The 26003-nt window shown below is 29.6% G+C and overlaps 1 protein-coding gene across 3 annotated transcripts; it reads left to right on the top strand.

Annotated features, from left to right (window-relative positions):
• The first annotated feature begins 891 nt into the window (after positions 1-891).
• Positions 892-25364, top strand: PCB (Pyruvate carboxylase). 3 transcript variants are annotated; one of them, XM_018518720.1, is made up of 14 exons: positions 892-1000; positions 10944-11489; positions 13190-13509; positions 13911-14061; positions 15493-15704; positions 16316-16518; positions 17456-17717; positions 18396-18714; positions 20175-20225; positions 22137-22604; positions 22998-23387; positions 23935-24370; positions 24453-24849; positions 25071-25364. In XM_018518720.1, the coding sequence occupies exons 2-14, from the start codon at positions 11357-11359 to the stop codon at positions 25317-25319; spliced, it is 3591 nt and encodes a 1196-aa protein (XP_018374222.1). In that variant the 5' UTR covers positions 892-1000; positions 10944-11356; the 3' UTR covers positions 25320-25364. The 3 variants fall into 3 exon arrangements, with proteins under 3 accessions (XP_018374222.1, XP_018374224.1, XP_018374223.1); XM_018518721.1 differs by lacking the exon at positions 892-1000 and adding an exon at positions 3046-3114; XM_018518722.1 differs by lacking the exon at positions 20175-20225.
• Positions 25365-26003: the final 639 nt, after the last annotated feature.

The raw sequence follows: 26003 nt of genomic DNA, 5'->3' as shown, positions 1-26003 counted from the left end.
AGTAGTAATTGAGAGTTCTATTTATTAGAAGGAGAGAACTATACACTATAATGTGTTTTTACACATTCGAATATATTTCTATTAATAACTATCAAACGTGATTTTCTGCGAAGTGGATAATTGACTCACTCAAACCTCACATATGTGTTAACTCTCCGCCATAATCCTATCGGATGCTTTGATCCTACACGTATGTCTCGACAATCACGATGCGGCTTACCGATCGTGGTCCGTTTATTATTGAGAATTGAATTGTTAATTGAAATTGGGAATGGACTAGCTCACGCCTAATTAGGGCCTATAAGTGTATACAAATAAATAAAATATTAAGAAACAATTTCCACAGTGTTCACGTTGAAGCACAGTTTCAGCAACGATTAATTAAAAATTTAATTTAAAATTTTTTAAAGAACAGAATTTATCTAAAACTGTTTAATTTACATTGCAATTTTATTTTTAGATATCCAAATAACAGAATGAATCAGTAGACTATATATTATATATAAAATCAAACGAGATAATTAAAATACTAGAGAAAAAATGAATTATCTTTTTAGCAATTACGATCTTTTAATTACGATGATTTAATAAATGTCTCGCCTTGTTTTTATGTCTTCATTCCCCAATTAAATCATAGCAAAGTTTATCTTTTTTCTACTTAGAATTTTTCTTTTTTCTCTTCTCCAGATTATAAATGTTTATTTTATTTTAAAAGCAAAGAAAGACAAACGTGAAAAAAGAAAATATCTAACTCTTAATTGATAAATAAGAAATATATATATTAGGAAACTTTTAACAAGTATTTCCACCAGAAGATGGCAGCAGTACACTCAACCGTCTTGTTAAACAGATATTCTGACGCAGCGCAAGGCGCAGGTTTGACTGCCAATCGCCTCTATTTCTGTACACGTCGAGCGCGTGTGCCAGAGAGACTGTTCAGTGCGGCTTAGACTTCAGCCGGACGAGTCTAGGCTATATCTCGTTCCTGGCGAGCAACACAGTAAGTACACGAATTACTGACTGAAATCGACAAAATCCACTGTACGTTTATCTCGACTGGCATGTCGTTAGTATGACCTGATCGATGTGTTCGATAGTGGTTCATCGAAACCGGAGTATAATCTCATTGAGAACCCCGAGTGTGTACCAAACCATGTGTCGTAATATGTGGAAAAGTGTGACGTTGATGGTTTTGTAATGAGAAAAAAGAAAATTAATTGTTCGATCAGTTATATGCGACTTTTTATTTTGTGAATACTGCACTGACATCGCGTCAATAAAGGATGTGTGATAAATCTATTCTGTTTTCGACTTGCTTATATAATTTTTGTCATAATATTTTTAATTAGTAATTGTAATGAAATAACGATTCAGGGGAAAAATAAGATTCACAATTAGAATATATTCAATATTTCATTAAATCATTAAATGCTATCCAGATATTAAGATAGTTTAGGAATTCTGAAGAGGAATTAATATTTTATTATCTTATATAAATAAAACCTATTATAAAATTCTATATATATTGAAAATTAATCTTAAAGTTTTGAATTTAAAAGAAAAAATTTCGGTATTTCTGTATTATAATATCGTATTAAAATAGCTGTCCTTTGTACCAATTACACTATCACAAGTATGCTTTGATATGTTTCGTAGTTTATTGATTATATGTTTTTCGTGAATTTTACTCTAATTTTGAAGATCGATATTTGTAAATATAATAGTGTGTGAAAATATATAATTCACACAGCACTGAAAAAATTTATTGCATCTTAATAAATATTTCTTTAAATATTTATAAGTAAACATTTACTGAATATTAACGTATATTTGTTACAAGAACCATTAACTTGATTTAACTATAATTTTTTTCATTGAGTAAACATTTGTTTGCTGTAAGTTTCCTTACAAATATTGAAAAAAATATTTATTAAAATGTAATAAACTTTTATTCATTGTAGACAATAGACTTAACTTAAAAAATTGAATACAATAGTAAACAATTTTCTTTGCGATAGAAATGTCTAAGATTACGTTACTGAGAGTTATATCACTCACATTCGCACAAGTGCGTATTAACATTAATTTGTACAAAGTCATAAAAGCTGATGCATTATAGTGGAGAATGGCAAATCTTGGCAGTTATAACGGCTCGCCATGTTAATGCAGGGTCAAAGATCGCGTTCTTTAATATCAAACATGTATCAAAGAAATGATGCTCTTATCACACAAGAGCAAAAATAGACGTTTGTTAGATTTGAATATTTTCCGAATGATCGAGATGTATCATCTTTAAAGAATTCAAACATTAAGAAAGAAACGAACGTGATAATACATAGTGCAGTCAGACAATAATTTGCATAACCTGTTTCCATCCTTATGTAATAGTTTTTGTGTTTGCGATAAAAAAATTAAGAAGTCGTTTACTGACATAATGTTTGATAAAAATTTGCAAAAGGAAAGTAATTTGCAACATCCTTCCGTTATTAGATATAAAAATTATAAAAAATACATGTTATAATAATTATTTTTTTATAAAAAAAAAAAGAAAAAAGTAAGATAATTTTCTGATTTAATTTTTTCAAAGTTATATGTATATGCACGGATACGTTACTATCGTTACGTTTACTATCGTTACATCTCTAGCGCTAGATTTGCCCGATTAGCTTGTAAAATAAAATAAAAATAAAAATAAATCAAATTGAATGTTTCAAATTCCACTGGAAAAAACAAATGTTAATTTTAAAAAAAGAAACAAAAATTTGACGTCTTTTTGTAAACTAATTTTTAATTATTAATTTTTCATTGTTACGTCAAACATAATTTCAAAATATTTCAATTCTTTAGAGAACTGATTTAGTCAATCATAGACTATAGCTAAAAACGTATTTGTACTTGTGAATCATGCATGAGGAATGAAATGTTTGAATATGATAGACAAGGTATGGAATTAGTCAATATTTTCCTTTTTTTAATGATTGTAATGAATAAATTATAGATAATAAACATAGACTATCAATTCATCTGATGAGATGACCTTCATTTCAACGTATTTCGTGTACGCACGACTGACGCATCGTGGAAACTGCAGACAGCACGTGCGCCTCATGTTGTGTATGTAAATCATTTGATATTCTTCTAATTCATTATCTCCCGACTCTTTCTTCTTTACGTCATTTTCTGCATTTTCTGATTTTGTAAATCATTCTTTAATTGCCATAATTATCAATATATTTTTTAACTTATTACAAAGAAGCAACAACAGATCTTTAGTAATTAATATTATTAATAAATTATATTTTCTAGGATAATCTTATGTCGATGTACAAATAAAGATGATAAATCAACTTTTAGATAGATTCTAGGTGAGGTTCTCATTATGAGAAATCAATACACCTCTAGAGTACATATTGACCCACTCTTGTTATAATCGTTCTTATAAAGTTGCCAAGAAATGATGCCAATGAACTCTAGTTATATATGTAGCGTAATTTATTTTTATTTACTCTCTTCTCAGCTATTATTAGTATATATTAAATATTTTCCTCCAAAGCAAATTGCGATTCATGCAAATCACAGAAAGTCACGTGGAAAAAATGTGCTTCTCTTTATTTTTGATATATCTCATGCACTTCAATAAATGTACTTCTCTTTATTTTTTATTAATCTCATGCAGTTCAATAGGTATGTAATTCATAATCGTGTTCTTAATACATTTTAGAAACATAATCGTTATTCAATTGAATTTTAATTTCATTATAATAATTTTAGTATAAATAAAATAAAAAAATATAATTATTGCGATATTTATTCTATTGGGTAAGTGCAAAAATTCGTGCCTAATTTATTATTCAAAATTCAAACAGCTGCTATTTATGTTAAAAATAAAATATAATCTAAATCTTACTCTATCTGATAGGGAGAATTTAAGAACCTGATTTTTAAAATTGTGATGGTTTGATGGCTTCATTATCTCTAATTAACTTTTTAAGGTTTGGGTACGAGGATGTAATCGAGTTCCTATGTGTGTCAACTGTCGCATGTCTTGTGTACCTGGTTGCTTCATACATGTACATAAAAAGCGAACGTGGAAAAACGCGCGCGCACACATACACACACACAAAATCAAAGTCAAAATATCCTTTTTATTTAATTCGCAACAACTCACAATCAGTAACAAAAAATCGTAGGCACATTTATTAAAAACAGTTTTGTAGGGAAAACTTTAAGCTTTTACATTAGAAATTAAAAAATTGCAAATTTTTTTTTGGATATTTGACAGGCCACAAAGTAAAGAAAAAAATTTCCGTTTTGTTTAACTCGTAGTTTTCTATATGTAAAAATTACAAAACTCACATAAATTAAAAAAATATAGTAACTATTCGAAAGTAGAGATTTTAAGCTTTAAAATTTTCCTTTCTTCAAATTTAAATTTCGTTTATTTTTAACAAAATTGCAGCTGTTTGAACTTTGAATAATAAATCGGGCACGAATTTTTGCACTCACCCAACACAATGAATAAATCCCTCTTGGGAAGAAGTATTTTATTCATTTCGGTATACATTAATTTCATATAATTTGTTTGTATTGTTGTAAATAGCTATATAAAAACATTTGTTATGCTGAAGTTTATGTATATAGATAATGGATCAGTTGTTTCTAAAAGCACGATGCTACGGATTGATGTGGTTTAAAAATATGCTAGTGTACATATGCATTTACATACCCCATTTTCTCACTAACAAATGGATGTCCTCCAATAATTCAATAACTAACGCGTTGCACATCAATGATAAACCTGATTATCATTTGATAATCATCGACTCTTGTCATCTTATAATTTAATTATCTTGGCATTGCCCTGATTTAAATCTGTACCGCAATGACGAAATCTTGATAAAACCAATCGATAAAAGTGAAAGTGTGAAATGTTTTTCCACGTTCGCTTTTTATGTACTCATGTATGAAGCAACCAGGTACACAAGACATGCGACAGTTGACACACATAGGAACTCGATTACATCCTCGTACCTAAACCTTAAAAAGTTAATTGGAGAAAATGAAGCCAACTATCGGTCGTTATCGTCTAATTGAATTGCTATTCTGTAATTATATTGTAGATATAGAAAACAGATCAGGTAATTCTAAGTCTTTTACCGTTATGATTTGTAGCATGCAGTAATTAATTTCTCATTTATTTATTTGTGCACTGATTGCAAATTGAATAATAATCACTAATAAGCGATGTAAGATATTTATTTTTTAATATTTAAAGCTGTTTAATATTCCAAACAGAGACGTTAATTAAACCGCAAGGTCGCCTTCATGCAAATTGTGACAACATTCGATATACTACGGATATTATTAAATATAATTTATATCAATTGTAGTCTACGAGAAGATTATGTTCCTAAACCATGTATGTACAATAATAGTGACATAACAAAACACTTTGAACTTATATTTGTATTAAAATTTTGATAATGTTTAATGTTGTAATAAGGTTAAAAAGATGAACGCACGGAAGCGTATTATATTTAAAAAAATTATTTTGCTGAAGAATTTCTAGATATTTAATATTTAAATTAAAAAATTTTTTCATGATAAAAATCTTATTTTAATTTTTATTACATTTTAGACATATATATATTACATTTCCTCTTTTTCGACAAACGCGTGTATTATTAGTGTTATTAAAGATTAGATATATACAACATTCATTGAATTTTTCAACTATCTTATCACTAGTATGTTAATCGTATTGTTTTATTTTATTTATTGCTAGATCAATGGTTGTGTAATTATAATTTCTAACAATGATAACATACATAAATGCACAGTCTGCATGCAGATATTATTATACGATATTATACAAAAATCATTAATTTTCTTCTTATAGAATTTTTTCAAAATTTTTCTTTAACTTTTTAATACTGCATTTTTTATTTTTACCAACATGAGAAAATACAGTATTAAAAAATTCTAAAAAAATTCTCAGAACTTTATGAGAAGAAAGTAAACAATTTTTGTCTCTTGCTATTTTTCTGTAAAGTTTTGATAGTATTTGAGTAAAAAATTATGGAAAACCAATATTTAACGAGTTTTAGTAATTAATATTTTGTTAACCATTGCGAAAATTGCAAAACGGTAGAGGACTTTTTGACTCATTGTCAGTTTAGTCCACTCTATCTATACAAAAGCGGTTGGCAAAAACTTACGAGACACCCTATATGTATATGAATTATATTTTCAAAAAGGATCTCGCGTCGTTCTCTTTATATTACGTACACATTAGAAAAAAAATAATAAAACTAGAACGACGCGTGTTATGTGAGCAAAGGGTGAATAGTTCACTATAGATATCTCGATTTCGTAACTGTCGCACCAGACAGAGCAATTCATTTACGCCAATCAAAGAGTGTGAGGTCGATCGAGATTACATTCGGGACAAAGGTCTTGCGAAAATGAACAGGCATTTTTCAGTCGAAAGTCCTACTCGTCCGACGGAATTCCGAAAGTTCGATCGCGTGGTTATAAGTAATTCAGCAAAAACACAGTACATAATGTAAATACGAGATCTAGTCCAGAAATTCTGTTCCACATATTTCGTTAATATAAACTTTTACTAAGACATATAAATGACTAATGCATAAAATTTAACTAATTAATTTTTGCAATATTTTTGAATAATTATACATTATTTTTCATACAAATATATTTTGCATAATAATGCAAAACTAAAGTATATTATAGAAAAAAAGAATTTGACGTTAATAAAATAAAAAATGCGATTATATAATAAAAATAATATTTTTTCATTATTTTATTATCTAATATAATTTAATTGGTTTATCATCCATTTAAGAGAGTTTGCCACAAATCGCGATTTATTTAGCGTGCACGGAGAAAAATGTACAGTAAATACCACTAGAATTCTAGTAAACTTTATGGAATTATATCAAGTTCATATAGGGATACGTGCCTACTTACGAGTACGTAAAATTTTCTTTACATTTCTGGTAAATGAGATTGTCGTATGATAATCATTCTTACTGTATTGACAACAATTTTTTCTTTAGCATTTATAAAATTTACTTTACTGCATAGTTATTTGTGCTCGTCAATCTTGAAAATAGTACGATTTAGTTTACTGTAAGTATAATTTACTTTACTGAAAGTATAATTTATCTTACTATAAGTCTTATAGTAAAGGAAATAGTATTATTTTTAAGATTGACGAGTACAAATAACTATGCAGTAAAGTAAATTTTAAATACTATAAGATAATAGTCACTTGAAATGATGTACTATAATCATAATGTACTTTTTATCTTAAATCTCCGATATTTTTATTTTTAGGCAAAATAAAATTGATCACGAATTCGGTAAAAATAGCTAGAATATTTTTACTATAGTCTTGGAAGGTATCCATCTCTAAATTATTATTCTCCGTGTGTTACTGGACAATTATATTACTGAAATATATGTATACATTATAACTTGATACATAAAACATATATAAAATTTTGGATCGGAATTCCCCGGCTATATTCAGTCATCAGGATGACAAATTTATATTCATAACTCAAGAGTTTCTTCCGTTGATGGCAGACGAGATGTCGAAGTAATTTTTATTAACTGCGCGTAGATTAGATTTCAGCTCTTACTAGCGAATACATAATCCGTATTGTAATTACAAATGACAATTATGAATGCATTCTATTGATCGATATTCAGATGTGCGTCTTATCGACGTGACAAGTGATTTTTCGGTAATTCGTGTTAAAAGCGCCATTTTCTCTTGTTATCACGTATATCACACGTATAGCAAACCGACTTGAGACGATATGAATCATCGATGTCTGGAGACACGAAAATAAATCCTATTTCCTTATACGGTTTCATAATATAGATAATGATAATGTATATATACGTTTACCATGCATAAAAATACTGTTATGAGTTGCTTTGTAAATTGTATTCAATATATTTGGTATATCGGGAGATATTTAACTAACACTTAATTAAAATATGTTTCGTCTGATAAGCTAGCGTAACATATTATTGCTTGTAGAAAATCAACTAAATAAGTGTAAATCAGCTAAATTTTATATAAAGTAAATATTTAGCAAATAAAACGTTCAGACAAATACATGTACTTATTAAAAATATGAATAAAAATTTCATAATTAATTGCAAATTTTTATGTATATTTAATTAAAAATGCTAAAAAATATTTTGATCTAAATAATTCTTTTAATGTAGTTCTATAATTATCAATTTAGTGTATGCTAAATTAACATTCGATCAATTAAATTACTCCGTTTCTTTGCATTTCTGCTATCGCGATATTTAGCAAACGGCAGAATTTATTCATGAAACGATTTTATCTTACTGACTTGTAATTACGTTGCAGTATATTTTACATCGCATGTGTGAGTAATCGGTACACTATATATTTATCAGTCATTTGTTTGCAGAAACCTTTATTTTTTATGAGATATAAACGATAATATAAGCAAAAACCAGTGATACGAATTAGTAAAAATTATAAATTTATTTTTATTACTTTCATGATATACCTATTTGATCAATTTATCACATGGCGATCTTTGATTGACATTGATATGTTAACATGTTCTACGTCACTGCAGAACATAAAACATATTTGTGATAATTAACTCATAAAAATATTTTTTATCATGAAAAAGAATTTCAAACAGCTGTTTCTATGTCAAAGCCATGAAACGGTATAATATTATTGAGTGAATGGTCGTTGACCATTGATCACGTCGATGCAGAATGCATAATTGTCATCATAAACTAGTGCAATATTATCTAAACACATTCTGAATGTATATAAAAAATCAATTGATGCACGCAGCGATAATTTATTTATGATATGTTTAATTCAATCGATAGTGATAAATTATTCACTTGACATAAAGTTTGAAATTTCCGCTAGATTGCCTTTATACTGCGTATTTTCTACAGTAAGTAAGGCTGGATGATTGTTCCATCTTACGGTAAACTTTAGCTTATTGTCTTACTCTTTTACTCTCTTATGCTCTTATTCTTTGCTCTTTTGTTTATTCAGTAGGTAAATTATCACATAGTTTATTCGAAGATGGAACAACCAGCCCTAAATAATGCAAATATTGCACGTGACTCCAACAGTTGGCTGACATACCGAAAACATAAGTCAACAAATGCTATATGATGTATCATACGTAGTAAGTGAATACTATTCTAGCGCTCTAATTTAGTTGCGCTCGCAGCTTATCCGATGCAGTATTACGTTCAATGTCACAGATGCGTCAATGAGCCAATTTACGGATAAAGCAAGTGTTACGATACTATTCGATCTTTCACAGATTTTATCGCTTATTTATTTTATATTACTTCTTTAATAATGAAAAGTTTGTCTTCATATTTCAATACATTCAAGACAAATCTGTATTTTTCAAAAAGACAATGTCTATGTGGGACAAACAGGGAGAAAATTAAAAACCAGACTTTCTGAACACAAAATGCATATCCATAGTAAAACATCCACTCATTCAGTGATCACAGAACATAGGTTGCAAAACGATCATGACTTTGATTGGCAAAACGTAGAGATTTTGGATGTAGAAAATTATTATAACAAAAGGTTAATATCAGAGATGATGCATATTAATCGACAGACCAATGGGCTGAATCTACAGCATGATACCATTGGTTTAAATCATGCGTACATTGAAATTCTCAATAAACTTTAAGGTTTGTTCGTAATATAATAGGTATATGTCATAAACTTGTTTGTCTTCAAATTGACCGCTATGTTACTTGTTTAGCAATCATTATTTAACCGACTGTCGAAATGACAAGACACATATTGTTCTCACAGTTATTTTTTAAAATTTGACGATAATTTATAACATATTAACGAGTTACAAAATGTTACATAAGTGAGATTCATTGTTCAGTGTAGAAGCGTCGACTGTGTGAGGTGAGGTGATTATTAATTTTCAAATTATACATACGATAATTTAATCTTTCATATAATTTTAGCTTGAGTTCTCATTGCCACTCAGCTTTCTAACTTTGTAAGTATGTAACTTACCTCACAACAGTAAACGGTTCAATTTTTGAGAGGAAAAACGTTGGAGATATCATTTTGTCATGCAATCTAATCGTTGCGCTAGAGTGAAAGATTGCTGATGAAGACTCAAACCACGAATGGAAACGTTCAAAGTTATAAAGGTTTATATTTTTAGTATTAAGAAAAATTGCGCTAATTGATAACCAGCATCGACTCCTATTGCCTGTAATACATATTTTATAGTTTTATTAATTGTTTTAATTAAAGGAGTCTGTAAAAACTTATTAGTTTTTTGTTAATTTGTAATTTATCAAAAAGACAAATTATCTTTGTTGTACACTGAGACAAATGATTTTGTTATAGAAACAAATCAAGGGAAAACAAATGTGATATTTATTATATATATATATATATATATAAGTCGTAGACGGTTGCAGGGTCTCAAATCGTAAGAAATTGACCAATTTTAGTCAAGTATTCTTCCTACATTTGACCATGCTTGGTCAGTTTCCTACGACTTAAGACTCCACGATTATCTACGATTTCTATGTAAACGAATCCAAAGTCTATCCAAAAGATAGGTTAGATTCTATATAGTTTGCTTCTGTTACTAATAATTGGTTGATATAGCAGACTATAGCAGCAATCACAACAAACAAAATTTGTTGTCACATATTTACCGATCACTTATTAAAGGTACTGATGGGTTGTTTTAACAAAATCCTTCCTCTCTAAAAATAATATAAAAGTATAAAAAAATTAAGTTTTTAACTTGTTAATTTAATTCGCAATAATCTTATAACTTAGAATAATTACTGTGATAATTGTACTAAAAGAAAATGGAATTTATCTGTTTCAGAAATACCAAAAATAATTGACGGAATATCAAAGTGTTATTTCAGGAAAACAGACAAGAAAACGATTTAAATATATGATAAAAACGTGCCGTAGAACGAATATTCTAACAAATTGAAAGCTGCGTCTAGCGATAACTCCAAAAGACATAATTATCGCGATCATACGAAGACTACTTGGAATTCGAACTCGAACGAAGACCGAGACAGAAACGAAAAGTGCTGTTTTAAAACGCGAGAATTAATTTGAAAATATTTAAACCGACCTAAACAATTTCAATAGGGAAATAATTCATTTTAAGAAGATAAAGTGTGGAAGTTTATCTTTTAGCTTTTTTTATACGCCATTCTCGAACAAAAGTAACGAAGAATAATTCTGTGAATATTGTGTGAACGCTTAATAAAAACAACTAACAAAATGCATTCCATGCGTGCTCATCGGACACTAAATAAACATAAAACTGTGTTACAAATATGGAAAATTACCACGAGATATTTCCGCACAGATGTAGAATACAGACCAATCAGAAGTGTCCTCGTTGCCAATCGAGGTGAGTAAATTGTTATTAACTTTTGGTAAAGTAACACTATATATATACACAAGATTTTTTAAATTGATATTTTAAAAAATTACCATAAAAAAGTCACTTTTACTAAATTTGTTAAATTATAGTACTTATCTTTTGTAATCTTCAATACGTTGCAAAAAACATATATTAACATTATATCATCATTATTATTATACATATCAAATAATGTATATAAAAAATATTTTAAACACTGAATTAAAAAGAAAAAAAATATTTCAATATTTTAATATATGTTTATTACATTATTTTTTCCGTAGCTAAATATTCTATAAGTTTAATAAATATTAATTATTAACTAAATATTTAATGTAAATTATTAAAATTTTTTTCTACAAAGGATATGAAAGATCCTCTATCTTTCAGATAGAGATAAAGAAACATATATCTCGTGAAGAAAACAGATAAGACAACGGTATATCACGTGCATAATTACAAATTCATTCTTGATAATATCATAAACTCATTAACACGCTTGTCGATGACAATTTTCTGTTATTAATGCTTCATTATTACTTAATATTTTAATAAATTACAAACACTGTACGTACACACATATATAGTTATATGCCAAAAATTTGGGCCTTTTTTATTTTATTGTATTTTTCAATAAAAAATATACTGTGATATTTTACTTGTAATGTATATATAGAAATTTGTTAATAACAGGTTAAGGAAGTAGTAGAAAAAAATTAATACACACACATTTCAAATAATTGCTACTTTCATTGAAAGCAATCATCATTACTTTCACTGGGTGTGATGTACCGACGTTGCTTGAATTGATGGATTAATGAATGCTATCAATGACCTATTGATTTTTATAGGATAAGATTGTGTGATTAATCAACACAAGAAACAACGTTATTCTTTATTTATTAGGATCGAGAATCGAGTATATCTTAGGCATTCCATTAAATTAAACCGTATACCATAATTTACTCATATCGTAATCGTAATACATTTCAATGAACTCCATAGCTCACATATTTCTATTTATATTGCCATTCTAAATCTGTTATGTGACTAATAAAAAATGTTTTGAAATTATTTTAAATATTTTCATATGAATATTAATATTAAAAAAAAATAAAAATAAACTTTCGAGATAATTAAATTCAATTTGTTTAACTCATTTTCAAAAATTTTTATGCGCATATACTTTTCAAAATATTACTGTCTATATAAATTTTTTAAAGATAAGTTAAACAAATTGAAATTAATTTTCTCTAACAAAAATTTTATTAAAGATCATCTTTTCTTCATTTTCTTAATTTTTAACATTAAATACACGGAGAGAATTTTTTCTTAGAATTTACCCTGAAAATATGACAGTCGTGGGACAACATTGTATTTTGAAGAATTTTAACATAAAACCCTCTCATTCATTAATAAAACTACAATAAAGTTTAAAATAAGTTTGATCAATTTTACTGAAGTGCATGGTAAAAATCTTCGAAATACAATGTTGTCCCACGACTGTCATATTTTCAGGGTAAATTTTAAAAGAAAATTCTCTCCGTGTAGATAAGCCAGTTTTGAAAATACAGTTAATATAAAATTGTAACAAAAAATTAATAAAACGAGCACTATAATGTCTAATTTTAAGTCATATAATTTTTTATAATTTTGTGTAAAATTTTAACTTATAAATAATATTTCAGGAGAAATTGCCATTCGTGTATTTCGTGCTTGCTCGGAACTCGGCATTCGCTCCGTAGCAATTTACTCGGAGCAGGATAAAATGCAGATGCACCGTCAGAAAGCAGACGAAGGTTATTTAGTGGGCAAAGGATTACCACCCGTTCAAGCTTACTTGAATATTCCTGAGATTATCCAAGTAGCCAAAGAAAACAATGTCGACGCTATACATCCTGGTTATGGATTCCTTTCTGAGAGAGCAGACTTTGCTCAAGCGGTTACTAATGCAGGCATCAGATTCATTGGACCTAGTCCTAAAGTCGTCCAACAAATGGGAGACAAGGTAGAATATTATTATACCCGTTGCGAACCAGTAATGAATACTATGCGAAACAATTAAGCACGAACATTCAAACATTATTCGTTGAAAATGGCTCAAAATGAGCTGAAACGTACGAGATTAATATAAGAAATTAAAGAATAAACTTTTCACAAGAAAACGCAAAGAAAAACCGCGGAGTTATTTTCACTTGCTTGTTCGAGTTTTAAATACTTATATTTGTATTGGAAAGTTGTTATGTTTCGGATTTTAAATTCCTAAGCGCGCAGTAATATAAAACATCGAAAATTTATAGAATTGCTCACCACAGATAACATTCTAGAAATGACTTTAATTAATTTTAGTTACAAAATTCTCCAACAATCTTAGAATAAAGACACAATATAATACAATTTAATTGATAGGTGGCTGCCAGACAAGCCGCGATTCAAGCTGGAGTACCCATCGTCCCGGGAACAGATGGGCCAGTAACAAGTTCTGATGAGGCGATGGAATTCTGCATGAAGCACGGTCTTCCGGTTATCTTTAAGGCAGCGTATGGAGGTGGAGGACGAGGTATGTCTAAGACATCAAGAACTAATACATAGTCATAGCGCTTTAATTTACTTAAATATAAAAGAAATATTAGCAACATCGCAAAACTGCTATAAAAAAAAAATTAAAATACTATAAATTTTAAATCTTAAAACAGGTGCAATAGATTTATAAACTCTCTTTCTACTAAAAGTAATTTAAAATTTGCTGCTTTATTGCAAAAATAATTCGATATGTTGGCATTATCAGATTTATTTGAAAAGTTTTATACTATTGCATACACGTTATTCATACGTAAGCTAAATTTACCGTAAAGCAACACAATTGGCTGTAGCCACTAAGATCGTAAATATATATCATATGGACAAAGAATGTTTTTTTCCGTTGAATAATGTTTTACGTGTTTGAAAAACGCGTCTATTCGTTATCGAACAATGCAACATTGTCGACACTCAAACTACATTTATGGCAAGTTACTCTGCAATGGCAAAACGACTTACAGAGTCTGCTGGACAAAAAATGTATAACCTAATAATAGATATTTAACTATGTTATGATATTTAAGTATATTATGTAAAATATCTAAAAAAATTTTTGTTTAATTATAGTAATGTTGAAATAATTTGGAAATGGTGTGTTTTTCTAATATAATTAAAAGTTCATATTTGTTAAAATAAAATTTTTTATCAACGCAGACATATATGGGCTATCAAATTATAAATCACTTTACCGAGAGAGAGAGAGAGAGAGAGAGAGAGAATAATAATAAAAATAAATATGTTATGATTTCATTTTTTGTTCATAAGATAGAAAAATATTTTCTTCGTATTATCTGTCATATCAATATGACTTTATAAATTTTAAATGTTCATGTACGTATTTATATATATTACTATATTTTTTAGTAGAAAAGAAATAGGCTACGTTTACACCGTGCGCTTAATCAGCGACCTATACAATAGATATCCTTATTTATCCTGTACGTTAAACAAAGACACATATCGTATAGATCGCGGACTAAGAGCACGTATGTAAACGTAGCCATAGATAGTTTGCATACTAAATTTATTAATTACTTTGATATAATAAGATGATTTCATAGTTAGCGTTAATTTGTAAAATACATATCGTATATTAAAGATGAAAATTTCAATTTTATTAACTAATATTTAAGGAATGGATTCAAGTTTTATGAAACTCTATCAATGTTTCTTAAAATTAATTATATACGTATGCAAATATAACATTATTAAAAAATTTTGTCATTGTATAGATATAAGAAAAAAAAAAAGATCGAAACAAGAAAGGCAATTAAGAAGCAGTATACGATTTTAGATGAGCTAAAAATTTTTTTTTTAGTTAATATAATACGAGCAAACATGTTTACATGTTTTAGCTCTGTTCAAGTCTTCTTCAGAGCAACGTTGAAATCATCTTAATTAATTTTTATAGGTATGAGAGTTGTAAGACAAATGGAGGAGGTCCGTGAGATGTTTGATCGTGCATCTTCCGAAGCGGCGGCTGCTTTTGGAAATGGCGCAATGTTCATTGAGAAATTCATTGAGAGACCACGTCATATTGAAGTTCAATTACTTGGAGATCATGCTGGCAATGTTGTACATTTATATGAACGCGATTGTTCCGTGCAGCGTCGTCATCAAAAGGTCAGTACTCTGGTTAATTTTAATTTAGTACACGTAACAATCAGTTAAAAACATCATGATTGGAATATTGATTATTAAATATAATATTCAATAATCAATATATAATAATATTATTAAGAGAGAATAGTGGAGAATAGTTGCTGTTCTCATTTAAATCTGTCAAACAGATTTTTATTTCTATTTTAAGGAATAGCATTATATGTAGATATTGTGTCAAAATGTAAGATGTATGTTAAAATTGTTATTCGCTAAACATAATAGAGTTTTTAATTTGACCAATTTCTTCATTCTATGAAATTTGTCGAGTTTTTTTCTCCTCAAGGCTTTCTCAAGGATGCATGAATCCTAAAAACAATGTACATTCACCGCGATGACGTTCGTTCGTCTTATTCGAAACAAGGACAATGACGCAACCACACGAGATTCATGATTGTAGTCCGCAGGTTTATATAAGTTCTCAAAATAAATAATATCTAGATATCGTAAAATGCGGTCCAAACAAGCCTATCACATTTCTATATTATAAACGTAATATCACACCAAGATTGATTCGATTGATATAAAAACTTGAATATCAAAGTTTTATTATAATACTTTTATAAAATGCGCAGGTTGTCGAGATTGCGCCAGCTCCAGCATTGTCGTCTAAGGTTCGAGAGAAAATGACTGACTATGCCGTCAAATTAGCAAAACATGTTGGTTATTCGAATGCCGGTACTGTGGAATTCTTGGTTGATGAATCTGGAAATTTTTACTTTATTGAAGTCAATGCCAGATTACAAGTTGAGCACACAGTAACCGAGGAAATAACAGGGTAATGAAATAGACATAAAAAACGATAAATATCTTTACGTATTTTTTCGTCATTTTCTCTTCTACTTTTTTTAAATAATTAAATGCAGGAAATAGAAATAGTTATTTTTAAATAACTATAGTTACACTGAGAGAAAATAAAATAGTTCTGGCAACTATAAATTTGACAACTTTTGCAATTGAAGTACCTGTTAACTAGTTTTACAAAGTAATAGAAACTGAAGTAGTGCTAAATATTATAAAAATATAGTCACGGATTGTAGTAACAGATTGTATGCACTATTAATTGATAGTGAAATAGTGACTCAACTACATTGAGTAGTTACTTGAACTTCATGCAAATAGATATAACAATTACATTTTTCTAATTTAGACAAAAACTTTTTTTTAATAAAGTACTCTGTATCATGTAACTAATCATTTTTGAGGTAACTTTAAGGAATACATTAAAAATTTTTCTCTAAAGTCATTCAGCTTACAATAAAAGGCGCAGCGTTGGTTTCAAACTTGGAAGACAAAAATAAATAAGAAATGCATTAACTATGTATATATTATAAAGCTTTAATAAAAACAAGTAAATTAAGTGAACTAAGAAAATATAGTAATATTAACTATTTGTAATTGATTATATGGTTAATAATACTATATTTTTTTAGTTCACTTAATCTAATTCTTATTAGAATTTAATAATACGTATGCATATAGTTGAGGCGCTATTTCATTACAAATTTATAGTTACTGATACAACTTCTTTCTCTGAGTGTACTGTTACTAGTTACTGATTCTCCAAAGATAACACTGTCACCAACCCGTTATAAACAAAATAACTTGTAATGGGTGTTACTTCCATTCTCTGATTAAATCGTAACATTAATATGCATGATGTTTTACACAAGCGTCAATCATTACATGTCACTTTGCCATCTTCATTCTTTCAGAATCGATCTCGTGCAATCCCAAATTCGAATCGCCGAAGGGATGACACTACCAGAACTTAGTATGACGCAAGATAAAATTATACCTCAAGGATTCGCAATTCAATGTCGAGTGACCACAGAAGATCCGGCTAAGAATTTTCAACCGGATACTGGAAGAATAGAAGTTTTTCGTTCTGGCGAAGGTATGGGCATCCGATTGGATGGAGCCTCCGCATTCGCTGGTGCTATAATCTCACCGTATTACGATTCACTACTTGTTAAGGTATGATAATAATCCTAATTGCAAAGAATTTTAACACATTTATCATATTAAGGTACAATTTCGAACATAGTACAATTCTGAACGAAATAAAATTTAATTCAACTTTCGAAGTTCAAGTTTGATTTTTTCTTTTGGCACACATATCTTAATGAAAAAATTATGGAATAATGCGCTATTTATGCGCTACCCATATCCGCAAAAAAAATTTTTGCGCTTATTTCGTTTAGCTAAAAAAAAATTTTTTTTGTGGGGGGACTGAGTAGGCAGTCAATCAGCCCTCCCATCCGTTAAAAACAACCGATTTGGAAAATTAAATACACAGGATTTTTTTTGCGGATATGGGTAGCGCATAAATAGCGCATTATTCCATAATTTTTTCATTAAGATCCAATTAAGTGGGGGGCGCCAGCTAGGTAGACGTAGATTATACAGTATTACTAAACTTGAATCTCGATCGACAATTAAACTATTTTCAGAATTATACCATGTTCGAAATTGTATCACCCTATCCACTTTTTAAAAATTTTTAGAATAAATCTCACTCTTAAAGATTGAAAATTTAATCACTCTTTCAAGATTGACTCAATGTTCACTTTTTAGAATGAGAGATTTCACTTCAAAAAATTTAGAGACTATATTTAAAGAATATAAATAATATATTTTTTGCTTTTTTCTCAGGTAATCGCCCACGCCAGTGATCTTCCGTCATCCTGCGCCAAAATGAATCGAGCGCTTCGCGAATTCCGCGTGCGAGGAGTAAAGACAAATATACCTTTTCTACTAAATGTCTTGGAAAATCAAAAGTTCCTCAACGGTATTGTCGATACATATTTCATCGACGAGCATCCTCAGCTTTTTCAGTTGCAGCCGAGTCAGAATCGAGCCCAGAAATTGCTCAATTACCTCGGTACCGTCCTGGTCAATGGCCCAAGCACGCCATTAGCTACTCAACTGAAACCAGCGGACATCAAACCACATATTCCGCAGATTGCTCTAGGTACACGATCGTTTACCAACGAATGCAATAATTGAAGGTGACATACCCTTTAAACTCTACATCATAAAAAATTTCGATAACTAAATCTCAATCCTATTAAATTCCGATATTGATAATTAAATTAAATACTGTCCACGTTAGGTGGGAAAATTATTCTAGCCATGTACTTAGAACAGAGGCGTACAGAGGACGTGCTTTTATGGATCAGCAAAACAGGGATTATATACTTTTCTTTTTTTTTGTTTTTTTGTTAGGGGATGTCTACTAATTCTCTGATCAGATTAACGTTTACATAAAGACTGCTATAAATTAACATGGGCACCTATTATGGAACAAAATCGAAATGGATTTCGATCGGAATTATTCAATTATTCCTAGATTTCTATTGTGTTTTCTGAGGAAAACGGAATCCATTCCGATCGGAAAAAATTATTCTGTCTTCCCCAGAAAACACAATAGAAATATAGGGAATAATTGAATAATTCCGATCGGAATCCATTTCGATTTTATTCCATAATAGGTCTTTGTTCCAGAAGATGTCCTGTATATGTTTATGAATCGTTGAAGTAATTAAAGATTCTTTTTAATTTTTAAAAATATTAACAAATGACTGAAGAAATAATTTAATGTTTTCTAATACATAATGAAATTTCTCCTTCGTTTTTAAAATCCTTATAAACTTATAAACACTCGATTTTACATACTAAAGTACTAAATTACATTACTTTTTATTGAATTTCATTAATCAGTAATTAATGGCTTAAATAAAGGCAAACAATAATGTTGAATCACGATACTATAGAGATCCGGTAGTGTCTCGCATTGATACTCGTGTATATATCTATATACGCCCTATATATATCTATACGCGAACCAACACCTTATTATACGATAATTTTGAAATATTATATTCATACAATAAATAGTAAACATCCTTTTTGCTTACAAGTAACAAACCGTTTACGCTTTTCTGCTGGGTTTATAGGCATATTCGATTTAACCGTTCTAAAAATCTACTTTTTTTTCTTTTTGGTGTGTTCTTGTGTCTAAATTCCAACATAATTATTGCACCGCGCTACATTAAGCACACTGCGAATTCGTAAATGGGCTCACGAAACATCTTCATATGTCTCTACTTATTGTCATTATTTTAACAAATAATAATACAGCATGCTGTTTTACTTGATTAGTATTACTTGAAAATAATTCAATATTCTATTCGCATTAAAATTAAAAAAAAAACCCACTTACATTTAAAGTATATCACCGGTAAACGCTACCTACGTTTACACATGGGATAAATTCAATAAATCGAGACAAATCCCAAAAATCTTTGTCTCTTAAAGATTCATTGTCATATTCTTGTAATAGTGACTTACATCTTTAAATATTAATTTCCCTCTTTTACACTCTTCACTCTTTATCGCATGCTTTTATTTTTTGTTTGACAATTTTTTTAGACTTTGCTAAGCTTGCAGCTGCAGAAGAAACCAATGATCCCGACGCACCAGGTATGGTTACAGTGTTACATATGTGTAATGCCTTGTTTATTTATATTATTTTAAGATTTAGCATTGTGAAGATTGAAAGAAGCTAAAAACTGGTACAGTATAACAAATTTTGTATATATAATATAAACAAATTTTTTTTTAATTTGTTATTGTTCTTTCAGATTGGCAGACATTTGTTTATTGGAATTTATTCTAAACAAGTTTTTTTCTAAATTTAATTAATTAATTCAATATATTAAATGTACCAATATTAAATGAGCTATTATATAATAATGCTATTAACAATAATATAAATATATACTGCTACATTATTAAAATATTAATTTATTATTTAATTTATAGCGATATATTAATTTGCAAATGCTATGCCTGTCTTATAAAATATTTTCTTACTCTAAATTTCAAAGCATTTTTAAAATAAAAAAAATATGTTTAATAATGCAACAATATTTAAAGTATAATACTTAAAATAATATTTAACGCGAGAATTTTTAGTCGTTTGTAAATTTACTAGTGGTTTGCAAATTACAAACATAAAATATAAAGAGCATTCAGCCACGCGTAAGGTCTTTTTTACGTTTCTTACAACTTTTCAATATAAAAGTCTCTTATTAAGATGAATAGAAGCAATAATTTTCAATATAAAAGTCTCATTAGGATGAATCGAAGCAAATATTTTTCGGCAACATATACACAAGCGTAGATTGTAATTCGAACAAAAAGTTAATTGTTAATTTATTCTTCGAACAAAAAGTAAAAATTGTTAATTTATTCTTTTAATCTTATGACTAAGAATCATTGATCGTTTATTTATTTCAATTCTTTTAATTTTATGACTGCGAACTATTTTTGTATTATTTATATTGTATATTGAAGATGGCCTGATATAAACCGAAACGTCTATAATTTGTTTCTGTAACGTAAGAATTTTAAATATATAACATTCGCAAAAAACATCTTGCGCGTGGCTGAATGCTCTTTATATTTTATGTTTGTAATTTTTATTCGATATTTAATATTTTCCATATAATTTCATTTATATATACAGGGTTTCCCGTAAGTTTTTGCCAAGCGTTTTTATGTAAATAGAACAGTCTAAACCATTTTGCAATTTTCGCAATAGTTAACAAGATCTTAATTATTAAAAATTATCGAATATTGGTCTTCAATAATTTTTTATTCAAATATTATCAACTTTACAGAAAAACAGCGAGAGACAAAAATGATTTATTTTCATCTCATAAAGTTCTGAGAATTTTTTCAGAATTTTTTAATACCGTATTTTCTCATGGTAAAAATAAGAAAATGCAGTACTAAAAAAAGTTGATAAAAAATTCCAAAAAAATTCTTAGAATTCTGTAAATAAAATAAATAATTTTTGTCTCTTACAGGTTTTCTGTAAAGTTAATAGTATTTGAGTAAAAAATTATTGAAGACCAATATTCGATAATTTTTAATAATTAAGATCTTGTTAACTATTGCAAAAATTGCAAAATGATAGAGGACTTTTCGACTCAGTTTAGTCCGCTCTATTCAAAAGCGCTTGGCAAAAACTTACGGGACATCCTGTATAAAAGCGTTAATAGCAAATAATCAACACAATAAATATTTAATTCAAATTAATTAATTTAATTTTAAATTAAATTTATTTAAAACAATAAAAAATGCCTTTTAAAATATTTATAAATCCCCATTATTAATACAACTCAATATTAAGTAAATAATTATGTAAACACATTTACATTATAAATAATTTATTTCTTATTCTTATTTTTTATCAACGATAAATATCTATAATTCACCGCTTCTCATAAACATTTTTCATGCCTACTAACAACAGCACGTACCAAATAACAATCCGTTTTTTTTAAAAAAGGCATCAAACTAATCTTCTTCTGCGCTCCTTTTCAGAACCTCTGGATCCTCCGAAAGGATTCCGACATATTTATAAAGAGCAAGGTCCGGAAGCTTTCGCTAAAACTATTAGACAGCACAAGGGTCTCCTTTTGATGGACACTACGTTCCGTGATGCCCATCAGTCCCTCTTAGCGACTCGTGTACGATCGCACGATTTGCTGATGATCTCACCATTCGTCGCCCACAAATTCAACAATCTTTATTCGTTGGAGAACTGGGGCGGTGCGACCTTTGATGTGGCTTTAAGGTTTCTTCATGAGTGCCCTTGGGAACGGCTGGAAGATATGCGCAAGGCTATCCCTAATATTCCATTCCAAATGTTACTTAGAGGTGCTAACGCTGTCGGGTATACGAACTATCCTGATAACGTCGTCTTCAAGTTCTGTGAACTGGCTGTGAAAACCGGAATGGACATTTTCAGAGTATTTGACTCCCTCAATTACTTGCCGAATCTTATCGTTGGTAAGTTTTTGTAAAACGAAACTATAACTTAACTATACATATAACTATAATGCAATTAATAAGGAAACATTATCGAAACAAATATTCCTTTTTAAAATGCTTAGTAGCATCAATATCAATAAATTGTTTATGAATTTAATTTGTGATATTATTGTCCCAGTTCAGTTTAGGATTGCATTTCAAGACTGAAAATGATTTCGGCGTGCAGTTTGGATATGTATATATAAATTCATGCCAAAATATTATTAAAATATTAAGATTCAGTTCAGATTGATAAGACTTTTTTCGTTACTAAATTGTGTATTCACATTGCTTATTCTGTAAAGTCGTTTCGTAAACTATAGGAATATTTTCGTGTAAAAATTTCTTCTCTGAGCGTGAGTTTTTTTTCAGGTATGGAAGCCGCTGGAAATGCGGGGGGTATCGTCGAAGCGGCGATTTCCTATACGGGTGATGTAAGCGATCCGAATCGTACCAAATATAACTTGAAATATTATACCGACTTAGCGGACGAGCTAGTCAAAGTGGGTACTCATATCTTAGCGATCAAAGATATGGCTGGATTGCTTAAACCGAGAGCAGCCGAAATGTTGATCGACGCAATAAGGCAGAAACATCCAGATGTGCCTCTTCACATACACACGCATGATACTGCTGGAGCTGGAGTAGCTTCCATGTTGGCCTGTGCGAAGAGTGGGGCCGATGTAGTAGACGTTGCCGTTGATAGCATGTCTGGCATGACCAGTCAGCCTTCTATGGGCGCGGTTGTTGCATCTCTTCAGGGTATAGTTTAATAACTTTTTAATTTTGCGTGATCGTAAATTAATTTTTCATATAATTTTTTTTATCTTTTGTACACGAAAGGAATGATTTTACTAAAATATCTAAAAATTTAGTTAGATGCAGATTTGAAAATAATTTTGTTAGACTATAAAAATAAATTAGATAGAAAACTAAACCGTGATGAACAAGGCAGCAAAAAGTTTTGATGTTCTAGCATTCAGTTTGAGCCCTTATATAATTATTTTCAGATTTATATCTAATTAAATCTGCAAAACCGTTCTTTCCATATATCTATATTATATATGATAATTTTTTACATTTTAATGCGAACTGACATTTGAATTCGATAACTAACAGCTTGAATTACGTTTTAATTATTTTAATTGTTATTATATTGCTGTGACATTGTAATGTTTTTTTATTAGTTTAGTCTCTCTCTCTCTCTCTCAGATTAAATTTATTAATATAATAGTAAGAAATGTGTGTGGAAATTATATTAAAATTTGATTAATGCTGAAGCTAGGAAAATTTTCAATTAATATAATAGGAACGGACATTGATACAAAATTGGATCTATCTGATGTCTCCGAGTATTCCGCATATTGGGAACAAACGAGAACGCTTTATGCACCATTCGAATGCACAACAACAATGAAGTCCGGAAACGCGGATGTCTACCTCAACGAAATTCCTGGTGGTCAATACACGAATTTGCAATTCCAAGCTTATTCACTCGGTCTGGGCGAATTCTTTGAGGACGTGAAGAAGGCATATCGACAAGCTAATCTTTTGCTCGGTGATATTATCAAAGTTACACCAAGCTCCAAAGTTGTCGGTGACTTAGCACAATTTATGGTTCAAAACAAATTGGCCGCCGATGATGTTCTCAAGAAAGCCGAAGAACTATCGTTCCCTAAGTCGGTAGTCGAATTTCTTCAGGGTGCCATTGGTGAACCTCACGGAGGATTTCCTGAACCTCTCAGGTAAGGATCTGCATGCATACACGAATGTTAATTTCACGGTAATCCTTTCATTGCATTTATTTTGCGTTTGTAATTTGATTAGGTCGAAGGTTCTCAAAGACATGCCACGCGTGAAAGGCAGACCAGGCGCGAGTTTGGCATCACTCGACTTAGATGCCTTGAGGAAGGAATTGAAAGAATTTCACCCACACGTTACCGAAAAGGACGTCATGTCGGCCGCGCTCTACCCTAAAGTAACGAAGGATTATTTGAACTTCAAGGAACAATTTGGTCCGGTAGATAAATTGGAAACTAGAATCTTTCTCACGGGGCCTAAAGTAGGCGAGGTATTCGATGTCACAATTGAGAAGGGCAAAACTCTCGGTATCAAAACCCTTGCAGTTGCAGAAGATCTCACGAAAAATGGTGAACGTGAAGTGTTTTTCGAAATGAACGGTCAACTGAGATCTGTGTTCATCAAAGATAAAGAGGCCGTCAAGGTAAATGAGACTCGCAAATTTTCGGTATTATTTTATATACTATCACGTGATTCAATTAAGTTATAATTAAAGTGAAATTAAAATGTTAAATAACAATTAAACTGAGATTAAAATAAAATTACCTTATATGTGAAAATAATTAAAAGAAGATTACAATTAAATTGGGATTAAATGAATATCTTAAACAAAGTACGATAAGAATTTTTCTATTCTCTGTGCAGGAATTGCATGTGCATCCAAAAGCAACGAAAGGTGACAGTAATCATCTGGGAGCGCCGATGCCCGGCGAAGTGATCGACATTAGAGTAAAAGTGGGCGACACTGTGGAAAAGGGTGCACCATTAGTTGTGCTATCTGCTATGAAGATGGAGATGGTTGTGCAAGCGCCTAAAGCGGGCAAAATCAAGAGCCTTGAAATCAGTTTGGGCATGAGATTAGAAGGAGACGATCTCGTCCTGACATTCGAATAAACTCTTGCGCGCTGATGGGATCGATCTAAAAATCAAATCGTGTAAAAATAACACCAAATATTTATTGCTATTTACTTTGATAGTGCGTGTGTGAAAGACAAGATCTTTAGCAATCTTCATACGAAGCTTGGATTGAAATTTGTTATTTAATTTAACATTCTATTATCGACGATCATCAATCCAGAATCGTCGTTGACTAGTGTTTATTATCCACGAATTATTATCGCACACTGATAAACTTTTTAAAACAATTGTTACGTTTATTGTTATATTTTTTTAATAATTCTATTTCTTAGATGGTACATGTAAGATCACATCTTATACGGACATTTAAAAACATCCATCTACACATTAAACAAACACAACAGTTCTAATTAGCTTAAACATGAAGTTTAATATTGAATTAATTATTTCTCCAAAATAGTCTTCGTTTTTAGTGAGATGTTACGTTTTCATTTCAGAGTATTAATGAAAATGTTTTAAATATCCTACATATGTCATTTGAAAATGATATATTGGGTAATCCGAAATTTACAAATTCAGAGTACAGGACATGATACTTTATGCTAAAACGAACAACTTTATCCTGTAGTAAAATTACATTTGTTAAATAATTTTTGCGTTTACTCGTATAACTTCAACCTGCTCTCCAGCAAAAACTACTTGTAAAACCTGCGACATATG

Source organism: Trachymyrmex cornetzi, unplaced genomic scaffold (genome assembly GCF_001594075.2).
Source record: "Trachymyrmex cornetzi isolate Tcor2-1 unplaced genomic scaffold, Tcor1.1 scaffold78, whole genome shotgun sequence".
Taxonomy (NCBI): domain Eukaryota; kingdom Metazoa; phylum Arthropoda; class Insecta; order Hymenoptera; family Formicidae; genus Trachymyrmex; species Trachymyrmex cornetzi.
The sequence above is the reverse complement of the archived record's forward strand: the minus strand, read 5'-3'. Positions and strand labels throughout refer to the sequence as shown.

What these genes read in the sequence shown, in the direction of transcription:
- PCB (XM_018518720.1), top strand. Translation starts at nt 11,357, where the DNA reads ATGCATTCCATGCGTGCTCATCGGACACTAAATAAACATAAAACTGTG. An exon ending in GTAACCGAGGAAATAACAGG is followed by an intron (nt 16,519 to 17,455) that starts GTAATGAAATAG and finishes TCATTCTTTCAG; the next exon opens with AATCGATCTCGTGCAATCCC. An exon ending in GGTTGTTGCATCTCTTCAGG is followed by an intron (nt 23,388 to 23,934) that starts GTATAGTTTAAT and finishes TTAATATAATAG; the next exon opens with GAACGGACATTGATACAAAA.